Source organism: Symphalangus syndactylus, chromosome 6 (assembly GCF_028878055.3).
Source record: "Symphalangus syndactylus isolate Jambi chromosome 6, NHGRI_mSymSyn1-v2.1_pri, whole genome shotgun sequence".
In the NCBI taxonomy this organism is placed as follows: Eukaryota; Metazoa; Chordata; class Mammalia; order Primates; family Hylobatidae; genus Symphalangus; species Symphalangus syndactylus.
In genome coordinates, this window is record NC_072428.2 from 82,233,595 (window position 1) to 82,247,487 (window position 13,893).

Genomic DNA, 13,893 nt, shown 5'->3' on the forward strand with positions numbered 1-13,893 from the left:
GACACAGTTTTTTGCACATAAGTAATTCATATAAAACACAGTTTTGATGAGCTAAGTGTAAATGAATCAGAAACATATGGATTACATTTCTTTTAAACATGGGTTTACAAATTAAGGGAAAAAGTGGTTGGTGAAATGCTTTTTGGTTTTGCCCAAACCCTAAATGTTTAAGAAACAGCTTCAGATGTTCCATGAACCCAAATGTGGTGGTGTTCAACCAGCTCTGCTGTAAACTGTTGTGTGAGATGACAGTTTTGATTTTTATGCCAAGCATGGACTTTCTGAAATCCACTCTTTTCCGAAAGCATCTGTCATTCTTTCTTACGTAATTAGGTGTTTCTACTGTTTATACTGAAGACAGGGTGTGTGTGTGTGTGTGTGTGTGTGTGTGTATGTATGTGTGAGAGTCAGAGAGAAAGAAAGACAGAGAGAGAGACAGAGAAGAAGGTGCTTGACTTCCCATCATAGACTATATTGTAAACCTGGATTTATTTTTATATATCTTCAATCTAATTATTGACTTTTTTTTTTTTTTTGAGATGGAATCTCACTTTGTCATCCAGGCTAGAGTGCAATGGCACGATCTCAGCTCACTGCAACCTCTGCCTCCCAGATTCAAGCGATTCTTCTGCCTCAGTCTCCCAAGTAGCTGAGATTACAGGTGCCCGCCATCATGCCCAGCTAATTTTGTATTTTTTTAGTAGAGATGGGGTTTCACCATGTTGGTCAGGCTTGTCTCCACCAGAGGGCTAAACTGTTGTTCAAAGGGTTTTCATATATATATATAATTTATCTAATATTTATATTATATATTTACATATCATTTATATTATATATAATATTTATATTATATATATCACTTATATATAATTTTATATTATATATCTATCATTTATATATAAATAAAAATATATATATCTATATATATCATTTATATATATATTTATATATATATATCTATATATATATCATTTATATATATATTTATATATATATATATCCAGAAATTTAGGTTTCTTAAACTACTTGTTCACAAATGACTTAGATTAATAACCTTGCATATGGGCATAACACAGAACTGCCATGTTGTTCTTTTGTGCTGAAGAGCAGCGAAGACTAGACTGCAATACTGAATAGAGATGGCTACATTTTGCAAAAGAATGACGTTCCTATTCTGTGCAAGTGTAAACATATAGGCCATTCCAGAGATTACTTTTATGCAATATGAAATTTAATTTGTGAACTAATATCTAATGATAACCCAATCTGTTGGACTTGAAAACCCATTATAGAAATCATCTGTTATAGTACATATCTGTTCTGCTTCAGTTTCTCCATCTGTAAAAATGTGAAATGTGGATAATCATAGGACCTCCCTCATATTTCTGTTTAATTCTGTGAAAATCCAGCTTGGTGCCTGGCACACAGTAGGTACACAATGCGTGTTGGTAATCATGATGTCCGTTGTAATAAGTACTATTCATGTCTCTTCTTTGTGCTTCATTGTTAGGAGAATAATAGAGAATAAGGATAACAAACTTTCATGAGAAAACGTCTCAATTTAGGTGCCTATGTGGCCTTGCCAACTGACTGCAAATGACCACAAAGCATATGCTAATGTACAGTGGTATCAAAGACCACTTCTTCCTGGATATGCTAAAAAGCACAGACACCCTCAATGGTGTCCAAACAAAGAGAAATGTGAATGGTTTTTAAAAATCACAAAAACAGCAGCCTCATTCTCATTCATCTCACAGTTTATGCCACTGCCCTTTGCACCTGTCCTAGTGGTGACTCAACTGGGGCCCAGTGGGAGTTAGGCCAGTGCCAGGCCAGGACCCTCATGGAATGTATATGCTACCACTTCCTTGCCTTTTAACAAGAGCTGAAAATCAACCTCTGTGTGTTATAATTCATGAAATTAGTAGTATTGATGGTAGTGATGAAAGTGTACCCAGTAAGTCAACCTTAGATTACACGTTTTTCTCTCTGCTGCCCTTGTTTCTAAGTTCTTTAGTTTATAAGGATAAAAATGGGAGGGGAAGGGAACAGGGGGAAGGACTAGAGTTTTCAAAACTATGATTTCTAGAAGAAACCAGTTGTGTCACTTTGTGATCCAGTCTGTGACTCCCTTAAACCTTATGGCAGTATTCAAGGTCATCTGTAATCTTATTTCTCAATATTCCTTATTTCAGGTCAAATAAATTTACTTCTCACTATTTCTTTTCACATGCCCTGAATACGAAACTTATTCCACTTGTAATTCCTTAAAAAAATGTGGTTGTTATACTGTTTACTTTTTATCAGGCATTAAATATTTCATAATGCAATCTCAAACTAACCAACAAATTCACACCCAGGCTGCACATTTTGGTGCTCCACCCTCCACCTACAATAGTGGACCCCACCTACTCTATCAGAATCCTACAGTCCTTCAAAATCAATGTCCAATTTTACTTCTTTGGGAGACTATCCTCAATCTTTTCAGGCTGGATTTAATCTTTCTCTTCATTACATTTTCTCTTACTTTTTATACTTTTTATTATAAAAAGTATACTTTTTTCCCTTACTTCTTATACTTTTTAGTATATTTTATACTTTTACTATAATGCAAATCTGAATCTAGTACTTCCCCTTGTGTTAAATCCTTAAAATCTCTTCTGTTGCTTTTTAATGTAAATTCTGGCCTCTGAAGCCCTACCGTCCTGCCTCTTATCTCATCTTTACCCATCACTTCCCCATTCTCCGGCACACTCAATATCTTGGCAGGCATAATATGTGGTATCCTTTATTGCCCCTAGGTCTTTGAATATGCTGGTTGTTCTGGCTGAAATAACCCTCCTACTCTTCATCTCATCTCTTACTCCACTTTCAGATATTCAGTAGATAGAAGGTTCTTTCTGAAATCATTTCTAGTAGTCACCAGAGTATAGCATTTAATCACATGCATTACAGTTGGTCAATTTATCTGACATATCCTCAGTGGGCTCAAGCCTTCTTTAGGGTAAAGAGAGGATTTGCCTTGCTTATGGCTCTACCCTCATTGCAAATTATTATTTACTGAATAATTATAGCACTTGTGATACCCTGCATTTCTGACTCTCACTACAAAGCTCCTTGAATATAAAATTATTTGATTTTGTTGTTATCTTTTCTGTATACCTTAGCTCGAATTCACCTGGAGATGCTTACTTTTTATTTCATTTGGCCAAATAGTTTGAAGGGAGGCAATGAAACCAGGGCTGGGCAGATAAATACTGAAGGAGGGTTAACGCATGGGGAGTGTGTGGGAAACACAATCTTGTCTTTCTTAAAAAGTCAACTATTAGGTTGGTGCAAAAGTGATTGCGGTTTTTGCCATTAAAAGTAGTGGCAAAAATCGCAATCACTTTTGCATCAACCTAATATATACAGTGCAAATGGGAAATGTATTTTACATTTTCTTTTAAAAAATCCCCCATTGTGAGTTGCTTTATTTTGGAAGCCAAATCTTGGTTTTGAGGTTCCATGTTGGCTTTCAAAATTGCTTTTAAAACTCTTATCTCTAAAATCAGTTTGGATTTGAGTTGATTCAAGTTCAGTTTACTATTTCTGCCCCTTCAGCCTGGGGAACAACACTGGTTTCTTTTGCCTGATTCAAATGCCCATGTTGGTTGTTCTATACATTCCTGGGCTGGGCAGGCCTGGTTAGCAGAGGTGCCATGCATTCCAAGTGTCCAGCAGCTGTTAAATCAAGTTTGTTTTTTTTTCTTCCTGCAGTACACTAAATGTATGGAATTATCCTCTCTTACAGTCAGGACACCTTTGTTGCTGTCACATAAGTAGGCACAGTAAATATAAATGGAAAAAAATAAACTTCCTCTGTTGGGTCAACAGGTTGGTCCAGTAGAAATTAAGAGAAAGTTTTACCACATCAGCCAGCATCTGCTGCTGGAGGAGAAGTTGCTGTTTCTGCTCCATGATCTGCCTCTGTAGAGTCTGCTTCTTTCCCATCAATTGCTGATTCAACAGTGATTGCTGGGAGTTCATGTAACCACTTCCAGTGTTTGGATTTGAGCAGGGGTTAGGACTTGGACTGGGGCCTGTGTTCTGGCCTACCACAGAGTGTTGATCCTAAAGAAGAGAAAGGGGGAAGGAAAAGCTACTGTGAATTAAAAAAGGAAAAATGTAGCACAAAGATCATACACTCAGATTCCAAACATTTTTCATCTTATTAAAGATCAAACATGGTTAAATGGGTTGGAGATCAGAGAATCGCTTTTTAAACGTAGAAGAAATAATTGCATATCACAGCAACCAAAGCAGCCGGGTTAATGACATTAGGGCACTGGAAAAGCTCCAGTAGGACTCTGATTGTGGAACCTCCACATTCCAGAAGGTGTTTATGGAACCTCAAAGAAAACTACCATAAAAACATATGGCAAACCTCTCAATTTCTCAGGAATAAACATCATAACCTAACAAATCCTTCCTTTTCCCAAAGTTAGCATGTATCATTGCTGATCCTGCAATGAAAGTCAAGTTTTAATTCACATGTTTAAAAGTTGAAACTATTTTGGACAGAAGGCATTTTGCCTTACCCAGCTCTCTGTGACAGAAAGTCAGGAAGGCCTGTAAGTTTCTGTTTTATAAACTCAAACTTGGAAAGGACTTCACTTCTCAGGGACTTGTAAATTTTGTTCCGCAGTCAACAATTCAGGTATCTCGGCGCAAGAATCTCAGTAAAAGAATACCCGACACACTGACAATGAGAAAATATTGATTAAAAACTCAATTGTAAATCAAATAGTATCGGGTATTGGTGGACTGCCTTTCTAATTTGAGGTCTCTACCAATTTTTTGGCATTGACAGATCAGGACTCTGCAAGACAGTAAGCTAAACCCAGTTGAATATTCTCATTAATTCCCAATGATGTATTTAGGATTGAGCTCTACACTAGTACACTAGTAGGGTTATAAGAAGACTAGAAAATATGGTTATCACCTTAGAGAATTTATTACCCAAGTGAGGGAGAAATGCTTACATGTATAAATACAAGAAAATGTAAAATCAAATTTTAGTTTATATGATATAAATACTAAGTCAAAAATTGTTATACTTTCATCAGAATGATCTCGGAATCAGCTTATAAGGCAGATGCCCTGGCCTTGTCCCAGGGATTCTGAGGCTATGGATCAGGGTACCTCCTTAGGTCATTCTGATACTCATTGTTACAGGGAATATGCTTTGGGAAACACTGAATACATGGGAACAAAAGAAATCCAACTCTCTCTCTCTCTCTCTTTGTTTTTACGAGACAGAGTCTCACTCTATTACCCAGGCTGGAGTGCAGTGGCATAATCATGGCTCACTGTAGCTTCAACCTCCCAGGCTCAAGCAATCCTCCCACTTCAGCCTCCTAAAGTGCCTGGGACCACAGGCATGTGCCACCTGGCTAATTTTTAAATTTTTTTAAGAGACGGGGTGGCTAATTTTTAAATTATTTTTAGAGACGGGATCTTACTATGTTGCCCAGGCTGGTCTCAAACGCAAGGGCTCAAGTGATCCTAGATCCTTGGCCTCCCACAGTGCTGGTATTACAGGCATGAAGCACCGTGCCCAGCAAAAAAAAAAAATCCATCTGTCATTCACCAACTAAACTGTATAAGGTTACAAGACATAAAAACATAAAGCAGGGAGTTGGGTGCGGTAGCTCATGCCTGTAATCCTAGCACTTTGGGAGGCCAAGGCAGGCAGATCACCTGAGGTCAGGAGTTTGAGACCAGCCTGGCCAATATGGTTAAACCCCGTCTCTACTAAGATATGAAAATTAGATGGGTGTGGTGGCACGTGCCTGTAATCCCAGTTACTTACTCAGGAGGCTGAGGCATGAGAATCACTTGAACCCAGGAGGCAGAGGTTGCAGTGACCCGAGATTGTGCCACTGCACTCCAGCCTGGGTGACAGAGCAAGACTCTGTCTCAAAACAAAAACAAACAAAAAACCACAAAGCAACTCCCATGATACCACATGAGTAGAGGTGGTAGGTACACCATTTGTGGAAATTCTCTTCTCTTTTATTTCTTTCTCTTTCTTAAACTATGTGCAAAGCTGAAATAAATAGATAAGTAAGTAAGCCACAAGCTGAAAGCCTTGACCTTGCTTTAGTAATCTCTGGGGCTACAGAGCTCACCAGCTGCCTCAAAAGCAAAGGGTTACAAAATAATCCTAAGAGTGACCATCCACTGAGGCTTATTATCAGTCAGTCACTGTGGTCAGTGCTTTATGTGATTTATCTCATTCACTCCTCCCAACAAAACAATGAGCAAGAACTTGTATTATTAACCCAACTTCGCAGATGAGAAACCTGAGCTCAGAGAGATCACATAGCTGTAAGTGGCCGAGGAGGATTTGAAGCCAGGTCTGTCTGACCCCACAACTCTAGTTCTCAATCAGTATACTTTACTGCCTGTCACCTGAGACAGGAAGCATTGAGAAGAAAGATTTTTGTACTTTAAACCTGGGCCAACCCATCAGTTCATGCAGCACTCTTCCCAGCGTTGAGCACCCTCAGGTCAGGAAGGTGGAAAGAAGTGTGTTGGAGAGGACAGGGGAGTGAGGACACTGTGGGGAGATCCTCTTCACTAGTTAGTAAAAAATAATTACAGCCATCTCTGAGATACATCCTTTGAGCAGCTTAAGGAAACCATCCTCTAATATATTTACACCCCTATGACCAGTCAGTTCTTTCAACTTTAAATCCATCACGAATTTTGGAGACTTCACCCACTGTGTTCTATAAGCCAGTGGGAATGTGGGCTTGGAGACAAGCACTTGAGGGTCATTCAGAGAATGGCAGATGAGGATCTGTGAGCTGAGTGTCTTGGAGGGCGAAAGGAGGAAATACATGGAGGATTGGGGGCTGGGCCTTTTGGTGCACCCTGAGTAAGGACAGGGAAGCAGAGCCTGTGACAGGGGGAAAAAGGCAGGATTAGGGAAGTGTAAAGGCAGCTGGAAGTGGTGGGGGAAGACATCAAGGTGGGAGAGAATGTATTGGAGATGGTAGTTTGCTTTCTACTCTCCACATGAACCAGAATAGAAAGAGTCTGCTCTTGTCTTTGATACAATTTGGAGTTTTATGTAAGACTTTCAAAAGAAGATTTTGTGGTTTTTTTTTTTGTTTTTGTTTTTTTTTTAAGTAGCTGACAAGCATAGGTAGAAAAATTCAAAACACTTTTCTTTTCATCTTCTTTGCATTGCCATGCAATGGACAAGACCATAAGCTCTGGAGATAGGTCCACCTTGGTTCATACCCCAGTTCTGACACTTAGTTGTGTGATGTGGCAGAAGTTAATTCACCTCTCTAAGCCTCAGTTTTCTTATCTGTAAAAGGGAAATAATAACAGTATGGATGTCACAGATTCCCTACAAGAGTTAGGGGAGATAATCCAATACCTAGCACATAGTAAGCACTTACTAAACAATAGCTGCTCATAATTATTAAAGTTATTTCTACACATAGGAACAATAGTCTGTTTACGTTTGTTTTCATTGTGAAACAAAGGAGATAGAACTCACAGACTACAGAAAGCTGTTCTGTGTCAGTCTCTCAGAAATGTAGAGGTCTCAGTTATACTGCAGATTATGAGCCACCCACGGATTTGGGAAATTACCTTCATCCTCCTACTTGAAGACGCCGGAAGATGGGTGGGGTATCATTCTCTGATGGGCTGTCTTTAGGGGTATGCTTCTTTCTTCTCGGTTAGGGGTTCAGCTCAGGTCTGTTAGCTTTGCTCTTTGCTGTTCTGGTTTTTATTCTTTTAACATCCAATTATTTATGCATAGTGCAATCATGTACATTTACTAAGTACTGTGCCTTAGTTTCCTCATTTGCAACATAAAGGTAATACATTAATTACCTAAAATTTGACAAGATGAATTTTAGAACAGTGCCAGGGACTTAGTAGAGATGTTTGATACACTTTAACTATTATTATTTTGTTATTTCTGTATTTTTAAATATTAAATGTTTTATATCCAATGAGTCTTGTGAAGGAGCTCACACTGTAAGTGTACCTGGACTACAGATGTGGTGTGTTTGACCCCCATCATGTTTGAAACACAAATTGCTCTTTTTGCTCTCCAATTGGCCACAGCAGCCTCTATTACTCCTTACTTTATTATACCCACCCATTTTCCTCACTTCTATCACTTGCCTGGTCCATGTAGGCCATTTGAGTTTAAGATCTCTGGCATACAGTTTATCTGGGAAGATAAGCTACACATAACACACACTCCACATATCCACTCACCCAAAGTTATGACAACAAAAAGCAATGCATAATCATTTCCATTAGGTGGTATGATACCTACTAATGTCTTAAGATTAAAACCCAGATCATGGCATACATTTACCTATGTAACAAACCTGCACATCCTGCACATGTACCCGGGAACTTAAAAGTTGAAGGAAAAATCAATCGATCAATCAATCAATCAATCTCAGATCACCTAATGTCTAGTCACCCATGAATCCGTCAATCCATTGATGCATTTGACAAAGTGTACTGAATGTCTACTCTGTGCTAAGCAGTTTTTTATTTTCTAGAGACCAAAATGTATTTAGAAATGGGGAAAATGAAGAGAAAGAAAAGAGGTAGACAGAGTGCTCAATGTTGGCAGAATTGATGAGCTCCAAAATAACTTCCAGAGAATTCTGGAAAACCACCCTTTTCTAAGATTTATAAAAGATCTGCATGCCAGGAAAATGTAACTATGTCTCTTTCTCTCTCTAATCAAACAGATAGACTGTGCTAAATGTAGTTTATTTCCTTCACAGTACCAAAAGATACTTTAGGACCCTTTTCCCTAGGGTCCAAAGGATTTTCCAAATTTGAAACTAGTGCTTGGGTGAAGGGAGGTGCCCTGGTATGGAGGAAAGAATAAGAGATAAACTCTTTCTTGTAATTTTGTAAAAGATTTTTAAATCTCGTAGTTTCTAACTCATGGGTTTTACCATGTACCTACTATACACATTCTTTGAATTCATGATTGAAGTAATATTTCACTGCTCTTGCATTTTTTTGCCCTTATGTTTGCTGTAAAACACAAAACACCTCCTTATATAAGCTTGCTGTCATTGCCAACATGTTGTGCAAACTTTAGTACATAAAATAGTTTGAAAGAAAAAGCTGCTTTGATGCGTTGGCTTTGATTTTCATACTCAGCCTCACTGTTTGCCTTAAACTCAACCCATGTAGAACTTAATAGAAATCATCTGTTTTTTCCCCAACGCACATTTTCTCCTGAAGGGCATATGAAGGCTGTGGTAAAAATCACACATTCTCAGCTGATAGATGAGAGTATATGTGTATGTGTGCATGCATGCTTGTGTGTGATTGTGAAAGAATTAGGCTATTTCCATCGATGTAGTCTTTCACACGATAGAAAACCAAGTTTTCTAGATAAACAGTAGTTAAAGACTGATTTGGCAGCAAGGAATAGTCAATGACTGGTTCAAATCATGAACTTGCATGATCTTTCATTTTACATGTTCCTCTTCTGTTTTTACCTACAAAATTATAGTGTTTGGTTCTAACCTACAAAATAGGTTTCGCATCCAATCCTCCTGGGTTTTAAATCAATTATGAGTGCACAGTAATGTATATTTATTGTGCACTTCTAGATAGTTTTCCACGTTTGTGTGTGTGTGCATGCGCATTTGAGATTTTTGAAAGTCTTTTTATGGTATTAGTCCCTGAGATAGTGTAGCATGCCAGTGCTTAAGTATGGATAAAAATTCTTGGTCCTTGTTTTAACCCAGCACAGGACTGCCAGACCAACGAAAACATGTTTGTATTCTTTTTATAATGTTCAATCAATCAATCTGTCTTTAGAATTATTACCTTCACTGCACTCTTATTCACTAATTCAACAAGTATTTATTAAGCATTGCATTCTTCTGGGCCTTGGGGATAAAGTGGTAAAAAGATACTAAAGGGACTTCTCATGAACCTAAAACAAACAACATTTTTATGAGTTTTAGAATCATAATCTCTTAGTGGGATACATCTTTTTCTCAAAATGCCATCCCAATCAAAAAGCATTTAAGATCTTCATTTCAATATTTCTCAGCTGTACACAAGTGGTCCCGAGCCCACTCTAAGGCCCACTGGTGAGCATCCTCTTTTTCTAAGCCTTTGGCCTTGTCATTAGAAATTCACTGCTCTGTCCCTAACCACTGCTAGTATTTAGTCATCCTATCTCTGCTCTTTTACTCTGAGAATGTTTTAAAATTATTCCAAATCGGTAGTGAAGATCTCATAATACATTCATATATATATATTTTTAAAATGTTTCCATCCTCATCTGTCATTTAAGAAGATGCTAGATATTCTTGATCAAACTGCTATACTCAAGAATTTTGGACTCAAACTCTATACAGTTACTAGACTCTTTATATAGCGAAAGCTTCCCTATATAGCAAAGCTTTTATCTATCCATTTATCCACTTATCTATCTATCTATCTATCTATCTATCTATCTATCTATCTATCTATCTATCTATCATCTATATCTATCTATCTATCATCTGTCTATCTATCTACCCATCCACCCCATCCATCCATCTACTTACCCAACCTCCTTACCTGTCCATTCTAGTCCAAATCTCCAAACTGCACTTTCTTCTACCACATCCCTAGCAAATGATCATTCAACCTCTGCTAAAATTACAGAAACATTCTCGATGTATTATTTGGAATGCTCTTCAGAACTCCAAGCTGCTATTCTTAACAGCATCTGAGCAAAGAAAATGCTTTGGACATGATGGGTTTCATTCATTCACTTATTTTCTAAAAAAGCAGGTACTGACTAAGTATAACCTATGTCTCATGCATTTGGAGATAATTTGGACACAGTTCTTGTTTGCAAGGCTTTTACCTCCAAGGAGAGCAGAGAGTCATAGTCACACCCTGGATTGTGGGCAGTCCTATATTAGGAGGGTAACAAATTTCATGCAGCCTGCTGGAAAATCCTGCCACTTGACTATACTTTTAAGTTTCCAGCTGTGCTACTGATGGATCATTTATTTCCTAGAATGGTCTCAAGGATGTTAGGAGACCATTTGGTAAATCAGGTATATGATGACCGAATCTTTTAGCTTGAGGCAAATAAAACATGCTCACGAGTTAAGTAAGCTCACAAGGAAGCTGGATGCATGTTTTAACTTATGGAAAAAAAATCTGGTTAAAAATGCTTTCACCAGTTTTTCACTTCATTGGTTTAATATCTTGCCTATGGATCACCATGGGAAGTACTAGCTCACTGAGATTGCAAACTATGTCTACAAACCTGGGAGACAATTAGGAGAACACATGGACTCTTTTAAATGGGAACCCTTTTTCCTTAGAAGACAAATTACCTGTCCTCTGTATTAATTGTATTTCTCTCAAAGGCAGTTTGAAGTCCTTTTGAAAAAAAGTCCAAATTAAAAAATTAAGAACAAACCCCACTGTCCCAGCCTTCTACCAGTGAATTCACCACTACACTTTTCTTTAAATTTTCTGGGATAAATATTTAAAGAAACAGTATTTGTGAAGAAAATCTTGTAAATCTATCCAAAATCTATCCAAAAGCAGAGGATAGGCCTGGCTACTGGGTGTTACTTTGATAAAGTGTCTCTGTAAATCATGGTCAACATGTGAGAGATCTTTAAAAAGATACTAACTAATAAAATCACTGGGACTACCTCTTTCTTTCATTTCAATGGAATTGTAAGGACTCTGTCAGGCAGGATTGATTTCAGCAAAAGGTAGAATGGGGTACAAAATAGCCCTGGTTTCATTGAAGTATATACGGAAATAGTAAGACTCATTGGATTCAGTCAGTTTTACAGTTAAAGCAGTTTTGTGGGCTGAACAGTGACACAGTAACTTTCACAAAGTAGGCAAAGTTACTGGGCAGGTATTGTTCTCTTAATTTAAAAAAAGAAAGCTCTACAAAATATTTGTCTTGTTCTAGGCATTTGGGTAAAATAGCTCTCTGTTCCTCTTCACTTATTTTGGAAGGGGCCTGTATAATGATTTTCCCCCCACAAAAATGAAGTAATGTAAATTACTTGAGATCCATGAGAGTATTTTGGCGTGGGATGACTGCCCTTTCTTTTTCTTGGCTTCTAGAGCTAGGCATCTGCAATTTGCAAAACAAATTCAAGATAAAGTACCCAGCTGGGCAAGTCTGTACAGTAGATCTCACAAACTGGTTTGCTATTCAATCAATCTTTCTTCTCCCTACCCGCTTCTCTCTTTCCCTCTTTTTGTCTTTCTTTCCCTGTCTCAATGAACTAACTGCTCAACTGTTCCTTTTGGCTATTCATCTTCGGAACTGTCTGCTGATGAAGCCATTTATTTATCTCTGTGCTTGAAAAACAAGTTCTCTGAACTGTTTCAGATTCCCAATAAGCTGGTAGGCCCACTTGCTCAAAGTTATTTATTTGGGGCATTAATAGTGAGGTGGTTGTGGGTGGCCAAAATAATTGAGCAGTTGTTGTTTAACACAACAATGACAACAACAATGACAACAAAACAATTGTCAGGAAATCAGCCAGGAAACAGCTTGTAAACAGAAAAGACTGAAGGGATGAAACTCTCATATCTTAAGGTTACCAGATCTTCCAGTTTCTATTTCAAGGGTCGGCAAACTATGGCATGATGGCCTAATCCAGCCTGCCACCCTTTTTGGTAAATAAAATTTTATTGGAACACAGCCATACACATTCATTCATATGCCTGTGGCTGCTTTCCCACTATAATAACAGAGTTGAATAGTTGTACCAGAGACCTACGGCACACAAAGCCTAAAATATTTACTACCTGGCCCTTTAGAGAAAAAGTTTCTTGACCCTTGCTGTACTTGGCTGTATTGGACAAATAATGTGAGGTACTTTGGTCTTTCACATTAAATTTTAAAAATGCCTTAGATGAAGTACTGAGCAATCCTTTGAGATAACTGCAAGTTGAAAATAAGAAATATTTATCATAAAATCTGTTTACATTAGCCTTCCACTTCAGTAACCATTACACACAGCAGGAACTAAAAAACAACTTACAGATCTTTCATCCAACTTTATTTCACAGATGAAGACACTGCCCAGAAAGTTTAAGGAATTGACTTGCACAAGGTCACACACCTAACTGAGAGATGAGGAACACAGATCCCAAATCTGGGAAAATATATTAAGAAGAAATAAACAGAACAAAGTCTATTCGCTTGAAAGAATTGTAGCTTATCTGATATAACTTATTGGGGGTGAAAGGTTGGGTGGTGGAGATGAAGGTCAAGCTTGAAAAAATAGAAGAAAATATTTGGTTTAGCATTCTTCTTTCCCCTTCACAATTGTGAATAGTAGCTGCTTTCCCCTTCTATTTAATAGGAAATTTTCTTTACTTTCTCCATACCTTCTCCTGCACCCTGCAGAGAAACCCCAATCATATGTTTATAATTTGTTTATTTCAAATGATTAGAATGAATTTTGTAGTCACTATAGAGTTTATCCTTCAGATGTTACCCAATTTTTAAGTCACCAGGACACTGTGTCTATTCTTAGCCTCTGGGGTGGACACGTATTATGGGTTGGCACAGAGACCAGTTCCATGAGTGAGAAAGCAGCCTTCAGTGGGAGAGTGGCCAGGAACAAAACGTCAGTGGGTCAGGGTGGAGTGGGAAGAGTTTGGTAACTCAGGGGAAGGAATGAGAAATTTTTCTTAAAAGAGAAATTCTTCAACTTTAGAAGGACTTTTTGTGGCAGATTTCAAATTTCTGCCCTATAAGTTGGCTTTTAGCTTTCTGCCTCTAGAGCAGTGGTTTCAAACATTGATTTGGATCATAGTTCCTTTTGAGGATTTCACATAGCT

The 13,893-nt window shown here is 37.9% G+C and overlaps 1 protein-coding gene across 2 annotated transcripts in view; it reads right to left on the minus strand.

Annotated features, from left to right (window-relative positions):
* The window catches only part of MAML2 (mastermind like transcriptional coactivator 2), a 371,294-nt gene that overhangs the window by 11,093 nt on the left and 346,308 nt on the right, over positions 1–13,893 (minus strand). For both annotated transcript variants that reach the window (XM_055283362.2, XM_063642052.1), the window contains exon 3: positions 3,910–4,113. In XM_055283362.2, coding sequence (XP_055139337.1) covers positions 3,910–4,113 — 204 coding nt within the window. The remainder of the gene's footprint in view (positions 1–3,909; positions 4,114–13,893) is intronic.